This window comes from Notamacropus eugenii, chromosome 1, assembly GCF_028372415.1.
Source record: "Notamacropus eugenii isolate mMacEug1 chromosome 1, mMacEug1.pri_v2, whole genome shotgun sequence".
In the NCBI taxonomy this organism is placed as follows: Eukaryota; Metazoa; Chordata; class Mammalia; order Diprotodontia; family Macropodidae; genus Notamacropus; species Notamacropus eugenii.
In genome coordinates this window covers 482906480-482927927 of record NC_092872.1, presented here as the reverse complement: position 1 = coordinate 482927927, position 21448 = coordinate 482906480, and the positions used below count along the sequence as shown (strand labels likewise).

The 21448-nt window shown below is 42.0% G+C and overlaps 2 protein-coding genes across 3 annotated transcripts in view; both read right to left on the bottom strand.

Annotated features, from left to right (window-relative positions):
- AIF1L (allograft inflammatory factor 1 like) overlaps positions 1–2252 on the bottom strand; it is a 31357-nt gene extending 29105 nt beyond the window's left edge. Inside the window, exons 1-2 of the mRNA XM_072632749.1 lie at positions 2090–2252; positions 1764–1825 (exon numbers count right to left, since the gene is read on the bottom strand). Coding sequence (XP_072488850.1) covers positions 1764–1825; positions 2090–2132 — 105 coding nt within the window. The 5' untranslated portion in view covers positions 2133–2252. The remainder of the gene's footprint in view (positions 1–1763; positions 1826–2089) is intronic.
- A 4012-nt stretch (positions 2253–6264) lies between these two features.
- Positions 6265–21448, bottom strand: part of LAMC3 (laminin subunit gamma 3) — an 85407-nt gene continuing 70223 nt past the window's right edge. For both annotated transcript variants that reach the window (XM_072632747.1, XM_072632748.1), the window contains 7 exons: positions 21136–21283; positions 20653–20802; positions 19471–19573; positions 11250–11449; positions 10581–10727; positions 9654–9753; positions 6265–8378 (listed from right to left, as the gene is read on the bottom strand). In XM_072632747.1, the coding sequence (XP_072488848.1) occupies positions 8128–8378; positions 9654–9753; positions 10581–10727; positions 11250–11449; positions 19471–19573; positions 20653–20802; positions 21136–21283 (1099 nt within the window). In that variant the 3' untranslated portion in view covers positions 6265–8127. The remainder of the gene's footprint in view (positions 8379–9653; positions 9754–10580; positions 10728–11249; positions 11450–19470; positions 19574–20652; positions 20803–21135; positions 21284–21448) is intronic.

Sequence of the window (21448 nt, the reverse complement as noted above, 5' to 3'; positions counted from 1 at the left end):
GGACCTAGGAGACATAGGAAATGCCTGACCCTAGAAGTTCCTCTGCTTCCCCAAATCTCTAATGTTTGGAGGAAGAACCCCATCCAATAGAACAAACCAAAACAAATACTCTGGGAGGTTAGGAAGTGTGCCACTGCATTTGCCCCACATGTCTTGTCTCAGCACACCCTGCCCAGCTCCAATTCCATAGTATAGCACCAGAGGGACAGACTCTGGGGAGTATGCCCCAGGGGCACAGTAATTCAGCATGAGGAGTAAAGGTATATACTGGGAGAGGGTCAGGTTTTGGGGGAGAGGGATGGGAAGTCTGTGTAGTAGAGTTAAAAGATCAGGAACTAGAATACTTTCTTTGAAAACCACTAGCTGGGTGATCGTAGGCAAGTCAATTCGCATGTTTAAGATAAGTCTTCTTATCTCTAAAATGGAGGTATTGATAACCACCCTACTACTTGCCCTAAGAGGATTTTTGTTTAGAAAGCGCTTTGGAAACCTTAAAGCACTATATCAATTCTAGCTATTATTATTATTATCATCATCATCAAGGCAGAGTTTGAGATGGTTTACTTTTCCAAGTAAAAACCTCATTATTTTGCTCAAATTATACATGTCAGGTATCCCCCACCACCACAAGATTAAACTCCCCATTCTTCTTTAGTGTTAAAAGAATTTTCTTATACAAACTATGATTAAAAGAAAATGATAAAAAAAATTCCTTTTCTCTTGGTCCTAACATGTAAGACATCAGCCCTCTTTGCCTCCCCATGGGGAAGTTCTAGGAGCTATGAAGGAAACATAGAGGTGGGAAGCTTGGCAGTGGGGAAAGAGTAATGAGTGGTATTCCCTGAGCCCAGCTTATGGATGAGGTGAGGGAAAGGGGACAAGAGGGACTCCAAATATCTAGAAACCAGAGCATGCATTTAGTTCATGAAACCTAGTGAAAAAAGCCATGATCTCAAAGTAAGAAGACCTGAGTTCTTGACTCAGCTCTGAGTGACCTTAGTCAAGTCATTTGACTTGACTCTATCTATTAAATGGAATTGAACCAGATATCTAAGATCCAGTCCAGCTCTCACCTACTTTGTTCCAAAGTCCTATCCTGTGCTAACTTTCTATGCTTTTATGACTTCTGAACTGGTCTTTAAGTCATTTGCTTTCAGGTTGAGAGTCCCTAATCCAGGGAAAGACAGAACCACACACTCACCAGCAATGGTCTATCCCAGCCCCCACTTTTCATGGCTGGAGATTCACAATTTGCAACCTGAAACTTCAGTGACCTTGAGCAAATTGAGAGAAAGATCTAACTTTAGTGGACAGCGGAATGGGTCAATTGGGACGTATATTTAGAAAAGAAGGTAGAGAAACTTGTAGAAGAGGAAAGTTTAAGTAGGGTGTGGGGACAACACAGATCTATTCCAATCATGGTCCCTAGGACAAGAAGAAAAATAAAGGAGAGGAAGGAGGGGGAAAAAGGGCCCAATGAAGTTTTAAGTTGCAAAAGTGAATGGAGGCAGATTCCAAACTTCTTTCCAGAGGGGACACAAATATTTCCCAAAGAAAGATACAAAAGAGGTGGGGGAGAGGTTCCAGGGTGACAGAGACCCAGGGAGCCAAAATATACTCCCCAGTTCACGGTGCTTACGGAAAAAGAGAGAAGCAAGGCAACCACGTCCCAGCGTGAGCCTGCCCGGACCCATGGCCTGACCTACGAATCGATCAGAGGGAAGTTTTTCCAGCCACCTAGAGGCAGCCAATGGCTTTCTTACCCTGTTAATTTCCTCCAGCCTCCTCCCCTGCCGGGCTTTCAGCAAGCCGAATGCTTTCCCTCCTGTAGAAAACAAAGACAGGGGAGTTTTGAAGGGGATCATCTTTTCCAAGCGGCATGATTCCCTCTCCCCCAAACTTTCTAGGCTGTAAAAAGTTAACTTGGAAAACCCGACGCAAGGCTGAAAGTTGGAGGACCAGGGGAAGTGGTTTGGGGACAGGCAGGTGTCCGAAGAAGGATGGGGGGAGGCGCGGGGGGTAAGGAGGATGGAGGTAGATTGGGAGGGAGGCGTCAGGAGAACGGGGAGACCGAAAGAGATTGGGTTACCTTGGAATCTCTTGCTCAGGGCTACAGACATGCCGAAGTCCATCTTTGCGGCTCTCCGGTGTGAAACTCCAAAGCAGAGTCAGTGGAGTGGGCTGCGGAGTCCTCTGGCCAGAGGCGGCAGTGGCTGGGGGCAGCAGAAGGGCGGAGGGACCGGCAGCGCTCCGGTCACACCCCCCTCCTCCCCGCCCCCGTCCCCCCTCCCAAGACAGCCCAGCCTCCCTTGAATACAACTATTATGTAGGACAACTGAGACAGCCCAGACCCTCTGCTGGAGAAAAGGGAAGAATGCAGAAACCAGCCCAGCCCGCCTCAACCTGTTGCTGTCCTCCTAGCCAGAGGGAAGTTTTAACCCTTGTGTGCCCACAAGTCGCAACCCCCAACCCCTCACCACCCCCAGCAGCAGAATCTCCTGCAGAAGGCCCCTGTATATGCTCAAGGGGAAGGCATATATGCGTTTGGAGGTCACAGACTCCCTGAAGGATTAAGGTGCGCCTGCCACGAGAGTGGCAGCCACACAGTATCAAGTCTAGGATGGAATTCTGGTCTGGGAATCGGTAAAGGAGGGGCGGATGGGGGGACACGCCACGTCTAAGCTCTGACTTAAGCTCTGACATTTTCTCTGGCTGTCTCCCATGCCTGGAATGCTCTCCATCCTCTGCTCGGACTACTAACCTCCCTGGCTTCCTTTAAGTCCCAACTAAAATCCCATGTTTGACAGGAAACCTTCCTCAATTCCTCTTAATTCCAGTGTTTTTCCTCTGTTAATTAATTCCTATTTGTCCTGTATGTAGCTTTTTTTTTTTTTGGTCTTTGCATATTGCCTTCGCCATTAGATTATAAATTCCTTGAGGTCTAGGGCTGTCTTTTGCCTCTTTTTATCCCATGTGCCTGACACATAGTAAGCCCTTAACAAGTACTGATTGATTGATTGATGGTTTGACTTTGGGCAAATCTGCTCTGAGACTCAATTTCACTGACTGTATGAAGTAACATATGAAAAAGATACTTGAATTCTTCTTTGGGACAAAAAGATAAGAGGCAGCCTCCTGTAGTGGAGTGTTGGACTTCAGATTGTGAAAGAACTGTGTGCAAATTCTGCCTCTAATATTCACTGGCTGAGGGGTCAAGTCACTTCACTGCTCTCTGAGCTGGGTGAGCCTGTTTCATTATCTAAAATGAAGGGGATCCTTTCTCCATCTGCCTCATTTGGCCCCTTTGAGCAAGGTGCACCTCAATTTCCTCATCTTCAAAATGGTGTTGCTAACCCCTGTAATGCCTACCTCACAGGGTTGTTTGAGAAAAAGCTTTGTAAACCTTCAAGTTTTATAGAAATGAGCTATTATTAAAGAAGTATTGAGGCATTTGGAGAAGAGAATGACAAACTACTTTAGTATCTTTGCCAAGAAACCCCCAAATCGGGTCACAAAGAGTCAGACAGGGCTGAAAAAGGACTGAAAAACAAAATGAGGAATTACTATTTGATAGAAGGCTCCTATTTCTAGAGCTATGGAAGGGACCTTAGTGGTCAAATAATCCAACTGAGGAAACAGGTTCAGATAAGACTTGCTTTTCAAGTCACACTGTTGGTAAAGGTGGGAGCTAATTGCGACTCAAGTCCTCTCACTCCAGATTTGGACCTCTTTCCACTTCATGGTGATACTTTTATAAACATCATGGCCTTCTGGAGGTGGGCTCTTGGATTCTTTTTGTCATAGAAACAGTTAGAGGCCAATAGTGAACAGTTTACCATTCAGTGAGGGGTGCAACTGGAAAAAAAAAAAGAAGTGATTTCTAGTCCCTGGTATTGGTAGGAACTATTATATCTAAGGATTATGATGGTGAGAAGAAAGCAATGGAAGCAAACAGAACAATAATATCAGGGTAGAATTCAGATCCTCAAAATCTGGAAATTCTGCCTCATCCTGGCTGAGTTGGCTTTATATGTATGGTCAGCCTTCCTAAATCTTACTGTCATTCAGTGGCAGTAAGGAGTTCCTCTTTCATTTCCTGACCTCAACAATTGTATGGTGTTAAAAACCAGATGTTGAACAGCTGTTCTGCTCCTCTGTGGGGTAGCAGGGATAGTGATTTCTTGAAGGAAATCAGATTGTTAACAATAGAAAGTCATGGCACTTCCAGGTCTCCCATAACTCTAAGTTGGAGAATTGTCCCATCTTCTTGAATGCATAGAGGGAGTCAAGTGGGACTTGAGTTGATAAAAAGAATTAAAGCCTGGAGAACAGTCACCAGAACCAGCTTCATCCCTGAAACCGCAATAGCTATGTTAGAATGCAAGAGAGTAAGGATTGTCCCATTCTTTGCATGTGTATCATCAGGGCCTAGTGATCAGTAGGTGTATAATAAATGCTTTTGGACTGACTGAATGACTGGAAGATAATGACAAAGATCTACTTGATAGCCAAATCCAAAAGATTATTATACATCTTTATATGTCACTATTGATAGTAATGACTAATATTTTATGTAGCACTTTACAAATATCATGTCATTTGATCCTCATAATAACCCTGGGAGGGAGGTGCTATTCTTTATCCCCCTTTTATTGATGAGGAAACTGAGGCAGGCATGTTATTAAGTGACTTTCCCAGGTTCACACAGCTAGTAAGTATATGAGGCTAAATTTGAATTTAGGATTTCAAGATGACTCCAGATACAGCATTTTCTATAAAATACACCCCCTAGCTTGACTATTACTCCTGCCCCACAGCTGTACTTTAGCAGCATCAGACTACATTACAAGCAGCTTCCTAGGTGACCTTCCTGACACTTGTCTTTTTCTCATTCTAATCCTACATATGTTGCTGGACTTAAATGCCATTTTTGTCGTCACTCTCTGACTCAAAACTTCCTGCATTTTTACAGGGTTGTCTTTCATGCCTACATTTCTCTCCTTCCTCATTTCTGTCTCCTGGCTCATCTCACTTCATTCAAGTCCCAGCTAAAACCCCACCTTCCACAAGAAGTTCTTCTGAGCCACCTTATTGCTACTGCCTTCCTTCTGGTGATTATCTCCCATTTTTTCCCCATTAGATTATGGGCTTCTTGACAGCAGGGACTATTGGGGTTTTTTTGGGCCTTTTTCCATCTCCCCAGTACTTAGCATGGTGCCTGGCTGTATCAGTAAGCATCCTAACCTACACAGGGGCGCCTGCTATCACAGGTTCTTTGATTTACTTTTCTAAAAGGAAAGGCAACTTTTGAGGGGTCAACAATCACTTTAATCAAGCACATGTATCATTTACTTAGTTAGGGGGAGAAAGTCAGCACCCTGAGCTTCAGAGAATACAGAGAAATAAAAAAACAACATAAGCAATATATATATCATAAATCAACAGACAGGTCCAACTGTCTGACCATAGTTACCAGAGAGGGAAGCACCAACATCTGGGTTTTCAAAGCCAAGGGGCTGCTTAACGGCTTCCCAGAGTCTCATCTGGCACACAAACCTTCCAAAAACTAAGCCCTCACCCTCAGAATATTCATACCTTTTTTAGAGTTAGAGGGCATCCCAACCTTTGAGAAACCATGCCTCATCTACAAAAGGTGTAGACCTTCCTACAAATCCTCCTCAATCAAACTCCCCTTAATGGGCAGGCCCATTAATGGGTGGGGAAGATCTTTAATTACATTAACATTACAAATACATATACTGTTTCTACTTAAAGAAACTTTTGTTTCTGTACTTCTAGTAAAGACTCTTGGTTGATAAAGGCTAGATTCAATCAGAGGCACTTGATTATACTAAAACAAAAACAGCAAAAGATCCTACTTTACTTGCCATTACACTGGCACACAGTGTGCATTTATTAAATGCTTGTAGGCTGTTTCCTACAAGATCAATTTAAGTTGTCTCTCTCTGACTTCCCAGGGCTCCTATCAAATTATTTGGTATCCTTTTATTTACTTTTTATGTGTTTTTTATATACTTGTGTATATATGCTTCCCCCCTTCCTGCCCCCATTAAACGTAAGCTCTTTGGGGGATGGCAATGTTTCATTTTTGTCTTGTTATCCGCAGTGCCCAGAACAATGCCTGATACATAATAGGTGTTTAATATATGACTGTTCATTGTTTGAGTGATGAATACGCGTACATACATGTGTACCCCCCTGCATCTCCCCACAAAACATCAATGTTGTAATAAAACTCAAATATCCTTCTAAGGCCTTTTATTTGGAGATTAAACAGAAGGGCTTTATGCTATTGCTCTGTCTCCAGACCACATTCTAAGGTGTTGCCTTCTTATTGAAAAACCTTTGGGGATTTGGGGACCTTCACTCCATATCTCTGTTTACAGCTAGGAATCTATGCAGCAGGTTGGTGGGAGAGGGAGAGAGGTGGCAGCATTCAGAGAGGTGCTCAAACACCCCATCTCTCTGCTCTTCCTACCCAATGCACCAGAATCCCTCATAGAAATCCTCCTTTTTAGCCTCTGTGATCCTTCTTGCATGTATGCCCTTATCTGTTCTAAACCTGGAGGTCAGAATTGGAGGAGCAAGCACCTGATTAGATGAGCTGAAGTAGTGAGATCTCCTCCTGGCTGAGGAGATGCAGAAGTCAGCCTTTTGGCCTTCTGAGCTCCAGCTCGACTCCATTTCTTTGGATGCTCCCTTGTGTGGGCTGTGGAGGGTGGCTAATAAAGTCCAACAGGAAACTGAGCTGCTGAGTCAGAATCCCTCTAGCTGACAGAAATATCTGTGCTCCTGTCTACCCTCTGACCCAGGCCTGCAGTCTTCTTCCCTCCAAGGTACAGGCAATTTTGAAATGAATTCCATGTGGCACCACATAGTAAGAGGGCCTCAGTGCAACGGAAAGGGCTGTCAGGGGAGAGTTCCTTAGGAGACTGTAATTAATTCCAAGAAACAGAAATTAAGCATCAGAATAAGCCAATAGAAAGAGAGAGAGAGAGAGATAAGATATTAGGAGGGAGAGACAAGACCCTGCAAACCTGCCTAACTGGTCAAGCAGTGGACTCAGGAGTCATTTGGTTTCAAGCTCTACCACTGAAAGACCCCATGCCTATTTAGTTTCCCAATCTGTGAAATGGGTGGGGGTGGGGTGGGAATGGAGGAGACACTGATCCCAATCTGAGTGGAAGCTAAAGAGTCAGGGGGTGAAGAACTGGGATTCAGAAAGGGGTAAGGTTGGAGAAAACACAGATCCCTCTGAATTCTACAGCCTGAGCTATCCTGTTTCCCCAGTGATCATCAGTTAGCACCTGCCAGTTCTCCCAGCCCAAGGGAGGCAAGAACTCTGTCCACACAGCATCGGGTTCTTGAGAGTTGGTAACTGTACATGGGAACTTGTAGGCTGGCAAGCAAAAGGACTTCACAGCTCACCTGGCATGAATGGATATGAGCGGGATACGTGCATCCCAGCCATAACATGGTGAGAGGTCTGTCTGTGGGGATGTGCCATGTGGATGGATGCATGCACACTGGTATGAGTGTGAGCACACATGGAAGAGCATAAGCACACATACTTATATATTCATGAGTTGTTAGAGGGAAGAAGGAATTGTATTCATGGAATAGAAATGTGTACACAGGTGGTTATTTCTATAAGCGCATGCTGGTATTGGTCTATGTGTATGCAGAAGTGTACATATATATACACATACACACAGTGGTATGGATGTGAACATACTTAGTAAGATAGAGTATGTGCATATAGGTGGAAGGATACCCATAGACATGTTGCTATGGGTCTATAAATATGTTTCTCTGAGTTTTTGTGTGCCCACATGGTGGTACAGCTGAAGGGATACTTGTTGGCATGAATGGCTGTGCAGATGTGGAACTGTATATACAACGTATGATAAGCATACATACAGGTAGGGTATATGTGCACAAGTGTTGGAATGGATTGTGTGCCTATCTACATATTTGTGTGGTCACATGTTGTGTACCTGGTGTGTATGCACATGAGTCTCAGTGTACTCACAGGGGTATAGGTATGTGTGTGTGCGCATGTGCATACACACATGTGTGTGTGTGGGGGGGGCTTGGGTTGGATTCTCACTGCCAGGTAGCACAACCTTCAGGTAGGCTGCGCAGAATGTCCTCCAGGTTCTGTTTGTCTGCCTGGATCTCCTTGAGGTCACTCTCCAAGTTCTGGATCTGGAGCTCCTGCTCTTCTGCCTCCTGCTGCAGCAGGCTCAGTTTCCCCTGCAGGGGCCCCTGTCCATCCAGGCGCTGCCTCAGAGGCTCCAGCTTCTGCTCTGTCTCGTTCAGGGCTGAGGCTAGGGTTTGCTGGGTGTCCAGCTTCCCTGGGGTGGGGGGAGGGAAGAACAAACACTATCCCACAACTCTCCCAACCCAGACCCCCAGATGCCCCTGCTTATCATTCTATGGGGCCGGTAGCTCCAGGGTAGCCAAGACCATCTCCCTGCAGAGCCAGGTGCTCTTTAGCTAGAGGCTGTTTTCAACCAACTGTGTTTAATGAAAGAACTTGTTCACCCCAGATACCATCTCCTTCTAGGAAACTTTCTCTGGTCCCTCTCTCTCTCCCAGCTGAAAGTATTCCCTTCCTCAATTTTTCCTTTGCCTGGATCTCTCCAGAGAATCATTTTCAACCTTGTATGTATAGGACACATATATGTCCTATCTCTTTGGGAAGACTGTTAAGGGGAAGGACTTTTATCATCTGTGCCTCTCCAGTTCCCAGCTCAGGACCTTGAATTTGGAGGGGTGAGATAGAATAGAATGGAATTCAATCCTGAAATAAGATTGCTAGGCAAGAGACAAGCTGGGATAGTAGGAAAAGAGCCAACCTCAAAATCAGGTGGATCTGGGTGTTAGCCCTGTCTTGGGCCATGTGACCGTTTACATGTCAAGGTTCTACTCAACCCTCTGAGGCTAGCAGATACAGTTCTGTATTAGGAGACAGTTTCTTCACCAGGAATTTCTTGGTCTTTACATTCCCTACCGAACCATATTATCTCTCTATGAAGTCTTCTCTGACCACCCCAGCACACAGGGATCTCTCACTCCTTTGTTATTGTTCAATGTTTTTTCAATGGCATCCCTCTCTTCAAGACTCCATTTGGGGTTTTCCTGGCAAAGGTGCTGGAGTGGTTTGATATTTCTTTCTTCAGCTCACTTTACAGAAGAGGAGATGCAGGCAAACAGCATTAAATGATTTGCCCAAGATCATACGGTTAGTAAGCATCTGAGGCCAGATTTGAACTCAGGGAGGTGAGTCTTCCTTACTCCAGGCTGGGTGTGCCAATTGATTGTGCCAACTAGCTGTTTTATCTCTCTCCTCTACCCTCCTTCAATCATGAGTATCTATTTAGTCACCCATTGGGCACTTACCTGGCAGACACACACTACTTTGTGAATGATTTTGTCATGAGTCTTATCCCATCTTCCCTTTAAACTCTAATCTCAATGAGGGCAGGGATTGAATCTTATCTATTTCCTTATCCTCAACAGCATTAAGCAGAGTGCCTTGATATAGCAGTTAATAAAGATTTGTTGGTGGTGATGAAGCCCTTCATGGGAGACAGAGGAGAAGGTGTCCTAAGAGACACAGTTCTTACCCAGTCTAGTAAGCAGGACAGACAAAATCTTGATGTCCATCTCCAGGGAGATCCGGGCTTCCCTTATGCTTCTTTCCACGTTGTTCAACCCAGTCCCTACCTTCCAAAAGAGAAAGATGAGGTCTGTGAGTCAGCCAGGGAAAAACAGGAAGTAATCAACCAAAGGAAGGCACTAGAGGAGTGGTGAAAAGCTTCCTGTAGAAGGTGGGATTTTAGTTGGGACTTGAAGTCGGTGGAGATAGAGTACTTTGTGCAAGGAACAGCAAGAAGATTAATGTGACTGGATTGAAGAATATGTGTGGGGAGAAGAGGGAATGTGATGTGTAAGAAGACTGAAAAAGTATATGGGTGAGGGCCAGGAGGGAGGCTGGTCTACGAAGGGCTCTGAATGCCAAATGGAGGATTTTATATTTGATCCTGGAAGTAGTGGGGAGCCAATGTAATTTACTGAGTAGGACAGAGTGACATAGTTGAATTTGCACTTTAGGAAAATCACTTTGGCAGCAAAATGGAGGAAGAATTAGAGTGGGGAAAGATGAGGTAAGCAGATGCACCCACAGGCTATTGCAATAGTCCAAGTATAAGGGGATGAGGGCATGAACCAGGGTAGTGGCAATGTGAGAGTAGAGGAGGGGGCTTATTCAAAAGATATTGCAATGGTGAAATCAACAGGTCTTGGCAACAGATTGGCTACGAGGAATAAGAGATGGTGAGAAGTTAAAGGTGACACCTAGAATAAGAGCTTGGGGAATTGGGGGGATGGTAATGTCCTCAAAAGTAATAGAGAAGGTAGGAGGGGAGGGTTTTGGGGAAAGATGATGAGTTCTGTTTAGGGCATGTTGAGTTTAAAATATACATGTGTAACTTATGACAGAGAGGCCACCACCCAGTAAGAAATTAAGTGGGCTTTGAGAGTGGTCAACTTACCCACTCAACTTTCTCCATCTCCCTCCTTCGTTCCTTGGACACCATCACTTGCCTGGAGATGTCTCGGAGGGTTCCTTGTGCTTGGTTGGCAAGTTTGACGGCTTGTCGGTATTCCTGTTTACTTTCCCTCAACAAGGCCTTGGAATGCTGGAGGAGGAGAACAGGACAAAATAAAGAGTAGCCTGAGTTAATTACCACCATTTAATGGAAGATGATTATTACCAGAAAAATGCCCAGGAACCCCAAGCACCACATGAACAAGATCTCATTCAGCTGTCCCAAAACAAGAATGGTAACTGAGGGGCAGCACTGTGTACTGGGGAGAGAGTTAGTCTTGGAGTCAGGGAGAACTAGGTTCAAGTCCCATCTCTGACACATTTTGGTTCTGTGATGCTGGACTAATTATTAATCTTCCAGCTCTGGATCTATAAGTAGCACTCCTGATCCATGACTCTTTCTACTAGCCAATAGCTCTTTGTCTGACCAAAGACTTTTCATGGGTGCTAAGTAATGTTAGTTACAGAATGGTTGAAACAATTGGAGGGGAGGGCGGGGTAGGAAGAAATGCTTATCAGAATTGGGTCCCAACTTCAAGTAGGAAGGCCAAGTGTGATTCAGGCCAATCCCCTTCTACTGGCCCATAGGGACAAGAGAAGCAGCTGTTCTGACCTTTATCTTCTCTTTAGCCAATAGCTCAGCTTCCTTGGCCTTCTTTGTAGCTGTGGCAGAGACAGAAGCAGCATTTCCCAACATCCTCTCTGCCTGTTTACTCTTCTTCTGAGTGTCACCAATGAGTCTGTCTTGGATGATCCTTGCTTTTTTCCTTAGAGCTGCCTGGTCCTTTGGCTGAGGAAATGTTTTGCTCATGTCTGCAAAACAACCATGAGATAGATAATGCCCTTAGAACTTTTGATTTTAGATATTGCTGGTTCATTCATTCATTCATTCAACAAAGGCATCATTGCATAGTAGAAGGAGCCTTGGCCCTGGAGTTGGGAGATCTGGTTTCAAATCTACCTTTGACAATTATTAGTTATGTTACCCTAGGCAAGTGACTCAAAAGGTATCTGCTTCAGTTGCTTTATCTGTAAAATGAGGGTAATAATACTTGTCTTCCCTAACTTTTAGGGCTTTTGTGAGGAAAGTGTTTTGTAAACCTTAGAGAACTACATAAATGTGAACTATTATTATTTTTTCCATTAAAAAACTCTTTATATCCATTTCATGTTGTTTTGAAAACACAGAAATAAGGTGTGTGTGTGTGTGTGTGTGTGTGTGTGTGTGCGTGCGTGCGTGCATGTGTGCGTGGGAAACCTAAGAGGACAAATACAGCCGTAGAATACAGTGTCTCCCAAAAGTTCTCAGCTTTCACAGGAGTCTAGGGAGAGGAGGGGAACAAAACCCCTGTATCTTCTACTGTGTAACTTAGTGAAAGGAGTAAAACTCAAGTCTTCTTGAAGGTGTGTGGCATAAGAGATGGGAAAGGCAATGCGAGCTATTATTAATGTGCTAATTGCATACATTGTGTTAGATGCTGAGACAGATGTAAAGTTTAAATTAGATATAGGCTCTGCCCTCAAGAAACTTTTAGTCTGTTAATACCTAATAACCCATGAAGTTGTAAAAAAAATTTCTATGCAAGATTCATGAAAGAAAGCTCAGGGAAGACTTCATGAAGTAGGTAGTATTTGGGTGCTGATTAACTTAACAAGTAAAGAGAGGAGTGAACGGCATTATAGGAACCTGAGCAAAGGTGAGGTGAAATGAGATTACAGACTGAGTTTGGAGGGACAGAGAGCAGTCCATTTTGGCTGAGCTATAGCATTCATGAAGGGGATTGATATCAGAAAAGGCTGGAAAAGTTGAAGGGTCCCAGACTGTGGATGGCTTTCAATGGCAGATAGAGGAGTTTGGAGTTTACTTAGTAGATAATAGGTAGCCACTGAAGATTTTTGAGCAGAGTAGTAGCATGACCAAATAACAGCATTGATATAACACTTTTAAGTTTTTAACATGCTTTTAAATCTGAATCTCATTTTGCCTTTCTTTGAATCCCCAGAATTTAGTACAATGCCCACCACATAGTAGGTGCTTAATAAATGCTTGTTAATTTGACTTGATCCTAACAATAACCCTATGAAATAGTTGTTATTTCCATTTTGCAGATGAAGAACCTAAAGCTGAGATAAGCTAAGTGACCTATGGAGGAGCATATACTTACTACTGTATTACACAATTCCAATTCAAGCTTTCTAATTTCTAAGACTAATACTCTATCCACTGAACTGCCCAGCTGCCTCAAATCTATAGATAAGAGAGATTATTCCCTTAAAGTAAAATCAAACACCATAAAGTATCTGCTTGTACAGATCTGTGTTTGATTTCTCTCAATAAGAGTTAATAAAATTTAAAAAAGCAATTTCCCTCAAAACAAAGTGAGGTTAGCTCATCTCAGAACAAGTAATGAACATTTATATAAAGGTTTACAAAGTACTTTACAAATATTTCATTTTATCCTCAAAATAGGTAGGTGAATTTATTAGCCCCATTTCACAGACGATAATTTTACAGATGATGAGGCAATCAGAGGTTACATGATTTACCCTGGGTCACACAGTAGGAAGTAACTGAGGCTGGATTTCATCCCTATAAACAAGCATCAACTAGTGAGTGGTAGAGGAAGGTCCCAGAAACAAGTTAAGGATTCAGAAATGCAAGTTTCGAATGATGTTCATCAAGAACAAAGTTCACTTCTTCCTAGAAAATGCACTTGGAAGCAGTAATAACTAATGTTTATATAGCACCTCAAAGCTGACAAAGAACTTTATATGGTTTATCTCAGTTGATCCTCAGACTGTCTGAGATAAGTACTAAAAATGTTAGTACTTTCCCAGCCTACCTTAATCTTAGTTCCTTCTTTCAGACTACCCCTGTTTCTCCCTTTTATATCTTTGTTTGTACAGTTGTTTGCATGTTGTCTCCCCCATAGAAAACAAAATGAATTTAATTAAGCAAAAAGTGTTTAATAAATGCTAATTGACTGACTGACTAGATTATCATCTTTACAGATGGAGAAACTGAGGCTCAGAAATAACCTTTCTGCATTACTCTTCTTTGACTTACTCATCTGGTCACATGGCTAGTAAGAGTCAGGGGTAGGATTTGAATTCAAGTCCTTTGGACTTCAAGTTTAGAACTCAACCCACCACACCAGTCTCCTGTGTATTTTATAGCTCCATATTAGAAAAAAAAAATTGTGATATGAAGAAATCTACCTGTCTTCCATGCCTGGAATGCTTGCTCTCTCTCCTCACTCTGCCTCTTAATTTCTCTGAATTCCTTCAAAAATTTGCAGAAATCTCACCTTCTCCTGGAGGTCCTTCTTGATCCCTCCAGCTGCTGGGGTATATCACATTCCTTCAGTCTGTATATATCTTGCCCATTTCTAGTTATTCTCCCCTTGATCTACCTTAGAATAATGGTTCCTTTGGAGAAAAGCACAGTATTTTTGCCTTTCTTTGCATCCCTAGGTCTTAGCTAAGTGCTCGGAGTTGAGTTTAATAAATGCTCCTTTTGGTTTCAGACCAAAACAAGAACACTGAGAAAAGTCTTGTTCTTTTATCTTCAGATCTTGAGGTTCTTCCACAGCAATTTTATCCTAGATGGGACGTCTGGATCCCCTTCATCTCCCTTCACTCACCCAGTGCAGGCTCAGAGCATCAAAAGGACTCTATATACATATGAAAAGGCTGGAATGTGGTTAGGTAGGGGGGAAACAATTACTATGCCCCCTAGACTTAATTTTGTTCTCCAGGGTCCCTTCTCTTCCTCCCCCTTCATTTGCATGGAAAGCAAAAGAGTTTTAGAAAAGAGAAAGTGGCTTGCCCAGGGTTTGGAGAATCCTGGGTAATCCAATTGTAATTGGGGTCTCTAGACTAGGAGATTTCAATCTTCTTTGTGTCCCAGGCCCCTTCCCAGAATGTTTTTAAAGATATATAGGAATGATTTTTAAAGATATATAGGATTTAAAGAAACCAATTATGTTGAAATACAGTTATCAAAATATTTTAAAAAAGCAACTTAGAGACCCTATGGTAAGAACCTCTCCTAAATAGATGCAAATGACAGTATAGCAAGAGGAAATTAAGAATTAAGGTATATAGAATTTTGTGCCCTTCTTTCTATAGTAATGTGTATTTAATTGTTCTGTATATATTTGTACTGATTCACTTTGTATTTATGCTGCCTGTGGATGGTCATTAGAATATAAATTCTTGGAGAACAGGGATTGTTACATTCTTGGTACTTGTATCCCCAGAGACTAGCACAAAGTAGGGGCTTAATAAATACTTTTTGGTTGATTGACTCTTAAGTGAGATAGTGTGTGGCTCTTAGAATCCAGGAAATACAGTTCAAAAAAGCAGATTTAAGATTGAAGGTATTAGGGAGACGTTGGCACCTGGGGCAAGGAATAACCTTCTGGAGAGGGAACAATCTTCCTGGTAAGCCAAAACTCTGAGAAAATACAGCATTTTATGGAGAGGGCCAGAGGATCATAAAACCATTAAGAACTAGAAGGGACAAAGCTACTGGAGTTTTTTCCTGGTCCAGTGATTGGGTTGTAAGGGCTTTGGTCTTCATAAAATGGCTTGTAGCAGGCAGAGTCAAGATGTAGCAGGAAGAAATGTAACTGAACTTCATCCCACAACATCTCCACAATGCTTGAGAAAATGCCGCAGATTGAGTTCTGATTGGACTCAGTAAAACACACACACACACCCACAGACACACAGACACACACACACACACACACACACACACACACACACACACACACACACACGAGTCATTTTCCCAGTCCAGGTCAGCAAAGGGAGAGTGGTCTGTGTACAATGAAGATGAAGGAATGGCCTTGTGGAGTATTCCAGTGGGAGAGTCGGACTCTAGGACAAGAGGAGGTCCCAGCAAAGAGACCTGACCTTGTGTAGAGGGCAGGGATAGATGCCAACGGGCAATTCTGTTGCTCACAATCCAGTTCTGAATTATCCCTGAAATCACACAACATCCAGTGTCCCAAGAAAGCAGCAGCAGGACCCTTGAAGATACAAACTCAGCCTAGAAATTCCCTTCAGAAGTTTGCAGAGGCTAACTCTAACATAAATCCCAAAGTCAGGAAGTAAATCTGGCAGAAAATGAAACAAAAAAAGAATCTTACCGTAAAAAGCTATTCTGGTGATGGAAGTGCTCAAGGCTCAAACTTAAAAGAAGAGAATGACTCAAAAACATCTACAAGCAAAGCCTTGAAGAAAAACACAGCTTTGGCACAAATTCAACTTCAATTCTTGGAGATAAATCAAGAGTTAAGAAAAAGAGTTTAAAATGTTTTTATAAAAGAAATGAGAATGCTACAGGCAAAATTTGGAAAAAAAATTAGTGTTATGGAAGAAAGAATTGGAAAGGGAATTAACAGCTTGGCGCAAGAGGTACAAAACCAAACCCAGGCAACAAACTCTCTGAAAATTAGAATGGACCAAACAGAAGCTAATGGCTCCATGAGACAAGAAAAATTATTAAAGTTAAAAGACTTAAAAAATAGGAAAAAATGCAAGGTATCACATAATAAAAACAACAGACTTGGAAAACAAATTGAGGAGAGATAATTCAGGAATCATTGGATTACTGGAAAGTCATGACAAAAAAAAAAAGCCTAGTCATCACATTTCAAGAAATTATAAAAGAAAACTGCCTAGATTTCTTAGAATCAGAAAGCGTAGTGGAAGTGGAAAGACTCCCTTACCATTTCCCAAAATGAAAACTTCCACAAATATTATAGTCAAAATCCACAGCTTCAAAGTCAAAGAAAAAAGTACTTCAAGCAGTCAGGAGGAAAGAATTCAAGCGTCCAGGAGCCACAATCAGGATCATATATGATTTAGCAATCACCCCTATAAGGGAGCAGAGAGCTTGGAATATGATATTATTGATGGCAAAAGATATAAACTTATATCCAAGAATAACTTACCCAGAAAAGCTGAGTATAATCCTACAGAGGAAAAGAAAACACCTTTAATGAAACAGAGGCTTCCCAAGCACTCTTGATGGAACCATCAGAGCTGAGTAGAAAATCTAAAGTCAAATACAGGAATCAAGAGAAATATGAAAAAAACAAACATGAACTAGCCATCATAAGGGATTAAACATAGATAAATTGTTCTCATTTTAATATGGGGAAATGATAGATGATATGATCCCTCCAAATCCTATCATCATTAGGGGTCACAGGAGGAGTCTAATTAAACAAATGACTTCAGAGTAGTTCTGTTATGTTTTGATTATCTTAAAAGAAGAATGGAAAGGGAGGGAAAGAGGCAGAGGTGTGGAACCAGTTCTAACTAGATCATGAGAGCTGATTGTTAATTTTTCAATGTGAACAGCTACAGCTTGGAAATAGGTAAATGCTATAAATCAGGGGTTGATTTATTGTTTTGTTGATTTCTCGAATTAAGAAAGTGATGCTGAAATGTTAAAAATTCGTATTAAACTTAAAAGTGTGTTGTGTGTACATTTTAAGTGATCCAATTGTTAAACATTTACCAACAATACCACAGAAAAGAGAAATACACTAGGGGGAAAAATGAGGAGGAAGGATGGGGAAAATTATCTTACATAATCAGGATGCCCAAGGAGGAAGGGGTAGGGAAAGTGACAACACTTAAAGCTCACTCTCTCGTTTACGAGAAGAATATATACATGTACATTCAGTTTGGTACAGAAACACTTTTTACTCAATAGGGAAATAGGAGGGAGAGGGGAGAATGGAGAGGAGGCAATAAGAAGGAGGGTAGACTAAGGGAGGTGCAAGTTTTATGCAAATTAATCCTTACGTATAGATGTACAATCAATCAATAAATATTTATTAAGTGCCTACTATGTGCTGGGCATGGGTAACTAGGTGGCAAAGTGGATAGGGTGCCAGGCCTGGAGTTGGAAGACTCATCTTCCTGAATTCAAATCTGGCCTCAGAAACTTACTAACTGTGTTACCTTGGGCAAATCACTTCACTCTGTTTGCCTCAGTTTCCTCAACTATAAAAAGAGCCGGAAAAGGGAATGGCAAATCATTCTAGTACCCTTGCCAAGAAAACCCCAAAAGAGATCACGAAGCCCCAGACGTGACTGAAAAATGACTCAACAACAATAAATGTGCCAGGTATTGTGCTAAGCACTGGGGATACAAAGAGAGGCAAAAGAGAGGTCCTGCCCTCAAGAAGCTTACACAAAAATATTTATAGCACCTCTTTTTGTGGTGACAGAATTAGAAACTGAGGGTATATCCAGCAATTGAGTAAAGGCTGAACAAAGCATGATATATGAATGTGATGGAATACTGTTGTGCTGCAAGAAATGGTGATGGTGATAGTATCAGAGAAACCTGGGAAGATTTGTTTGAACTGATACAGGGTGAAGCAAGCAGCAACAAGAGAACAATACATGCAGTGACAACAATATTGTAAAGACAAACAATTTTGAAAGACTTAGGAACTCTGATCAACACAATGACCAATCATGATTCTAGAGGACTTATGATGAAATATGCTGCCTACCTCCTGATAGAGAGGTGAAGGACTTCCATTTGAGAGTACAGTTGTACAATTTTAGAGGGTATTTTTGGGACATGGACAATGTGGAAATTTGTTTTGCTTGACTATACATGTTTGTAACTAGAGTTTTGTTTTTCTTTTTTTTTCAGTGTTGGAGGGGAAACTGAAGGAGAAAGTGGGAGGGAGAGGAAGATTTTTTTTTATTAAAAAATGAAAAAAAACAAAAAAATAATTGTAACAAAAGTCTTAGTCTTTAAGCAGAGACATGGTGGAGCAATTCTCCTTACAAGGAAGAGATATCAAGAACTTTATGCCCAAGGAATCTTGCTTGGCAGCAAGCAGCAGGAACCACGGAAATTTTGGAATATCTCTGAATTGTATCCATCGATGACCAGAAGGGAGCAATGCCTGGCAGAGACTATAAGTTGGTCAGAGATTACAGGTCTAGTAGAGACGACAAGTTGGGCAGTGACTACATTTTCTTTAAAGATGATACCCAGGGAACAAAATCAGAGAAGACTGTACAGTGATGTCTACCAGAAGATGTGAGGGACAGTGGGAGAATTCAGTAGTGTCACAGATCCCTTTATAAGGTTGCCCCTGGCCACATGTTTTCCTCATATGCATGCTCCTCATTGTGTGTATCCTATATACACACCTTCCCTGTGTGTGTCCCTCTCCACATATACTCCTAATGCACATCCTAATGCATAAACCATTCCCTCCAGTGGTTATGTGTGTTTATTGTAGAGAGTGTCCCAGGTTTATAGGGAAAATGTTTTATTGCTATTTTCCTTGCTTTGCTGTTTCACTAAATGTCTTTACTTAGAGTTAATTGTGTCCTCTGGTTGACTAGATATGGTTTTGAGCCGCTATGGGTCTGAGGATGTTGTGGACCCAAGGCAGCCCTGTTCAGGTAGAGTAGAGAGTGGTGCCTCAGCATACTACATTCTTAACACATAACCACAAAGGAGGGGAGATTCTCCCTGGAGGAGAGGTTTTCTCAGGAAATCTGTTCCCCAAGGAAGGAGATGTGGAACCATTTGCCTAGTTCTAATAGGTACAGGCTGTCTGGCTTTTAATTTCAGCTCTATTGTGTCCCTGTGCTCATGTATCAAGTCCTTTCCTGTTTACAGCTCATTTTTCTCATCTGTAGATCTGGGATTCTACTCTTAATGTGCTGAAAGCCAGAGGGAGCAGCTTGGATTAGGACCAGAATGGATAAGAACTTAGATGAAAGAACTAGGTGTCCCCTAGTGAAGGAGCTCCTATCTCAGAGGGTAGCTGTACCTTCCAGATCGGTCAGCAAAGCCTTGGAATAACTGACCGTGCCTCTGGCGTTGGCAATGGAGGAGGTGGCCAGGGTAAGGGCAGCATCCACGCCATTGTGCAGCTGTGGAGAGAAGAGGGAAACGGGAAGAACATTTCATGTAACCATATCTCATGGAATTGTGATCTGATATCAGACCACAGGGAGAGAGAGAACCAACAGGAATCCCATATCTTCTCCTGGAAAGAGGCAGCATGGTGCCATGGAAAAGCTCAAAGGGTCTGCAAAAGATAGGAAAAGGTAACGACCAATCTCAGTTCCAGAGGATCCCTACTTCCCTCATTAGAGATAGAGAGGTGGTAGCCTGTACGTGTGTGTGTCACTGTGTTTGTTACACTTACCTTAATTTTTTAAATTACAGGGTAGTTAAACATTAATTGATTTATTAGTAATTATTTATAAATATAATTATTTGTAGTTATATATAATTGTAAGATATATAATATGTAATTGCATTATATATAATATAATAAAATATAGCAGCATATATTGTTAATTTTTATATTTTTGTATTTATATTTTCTGTTATATATTTTATATAAAATACATGTTATATGATATATTATTACATATTATATTGTAATATATTATATATTACTATGTTTACATATTTTATATTATTATATTAGTAATGTAATAATATAATATGTAATTATAACAATTATTTATAAATATAATTATTAATTAATTTACCTGTAATTAAATTACAGGTAAAATCCTCTATGAGGGTTGTAGGGATATTATGAAGTGTAAAAAAATTGATAAAAACATTAAAAAAAAAAATAAATAGTCATGGAGTTAGGCAACCTTGGTTCTAGTAATAATTCTAGCACTAATTCTCTGCATGACTCTGAGCAAGTCACTTCCCCTTGGTGAGCCTCACTTTTCCTCAACTGTAAAATAAGGGTGTTAAATTAGAGATCCCTTAAAGTCCTCTCAACTTTGATATTTGTATTATTCCAACTTTAACTTAAAATTTTTTTTTACTTTAACTTTTTAGTGATTCTGTAAAAATAATGATTGCCTGGAAGAGCTGAGAATGAACATGAGGCCATTCTATCCCCTTCCCTTTCAGCCCTCTGGAGTGATGTGAGGTCCCTTGGATTTCAGAGCCAGGGTGAATGCAGTGGAAAGGACCTCACCTGCTCAAAGGGCTGGATCTTCTGGAGTTCTTCCTGGGAAGTGGCCAAGAGATCCTGGGCTGCTTTGGTGAATGCTTGCTCCCTAGCAGCCACTGTCTTTTCTAGATCCTGTAGCTTTCTGTCCAGGTCCCTGGCAAGGTGTGTGAGAGGCTGGAGGAGGATGCAAAGTCAAGAACTCAATTCCTTGGCAAGGATCTCCAAGGAAGGGTAAAAATAAGGGAGTTGTGGGGAGAATCCCATTTATTAACCTTTCTTACTCCTGACCTGGCATCCAATCCAGAGCCTCCCCAGAAAACCCAAGGAAAAATAATCCAGTGGGGATTCTGCCAAGCAAACAGATACACTTCCAGTATAGGGATAAAGAGAGGTGGGACAAAACCTTCTGCTTTTAGCTGAGCCCTTGCATGTTCCCTCTTTAAAGGGAGTCCAATATCTGACTCCCCCACCCCCACTCCCAGAGCCAGGAAGGAAACCTGCTCTGACCAGTATTTCAGGAGGGGAGAGCTTCACCAAGCGCTGAGCCCCCTCTGAGCTGACGCGCTGAACAGATGCTAAGACGCTCTTGGCTTCTTTGGCTGTCTGCATTGTAGATGTTTCGAGCTCCTCCTGGGCCTTCTGCATCTCCTGGTACCTATTGAGAATGGAGCCAACACACATCAGGGACCTGGAGTGCCCCTCCCCAGATCTTCATCTTCTAAGGTCCTTTCTAGTTCTGACATTTTGGGATTCTTTGGTCCTGTGTCGAGAAGGTCTAGTCTGGAGTAATGCCTCCCTCCTCATCTCTCTGTCCTGGCTT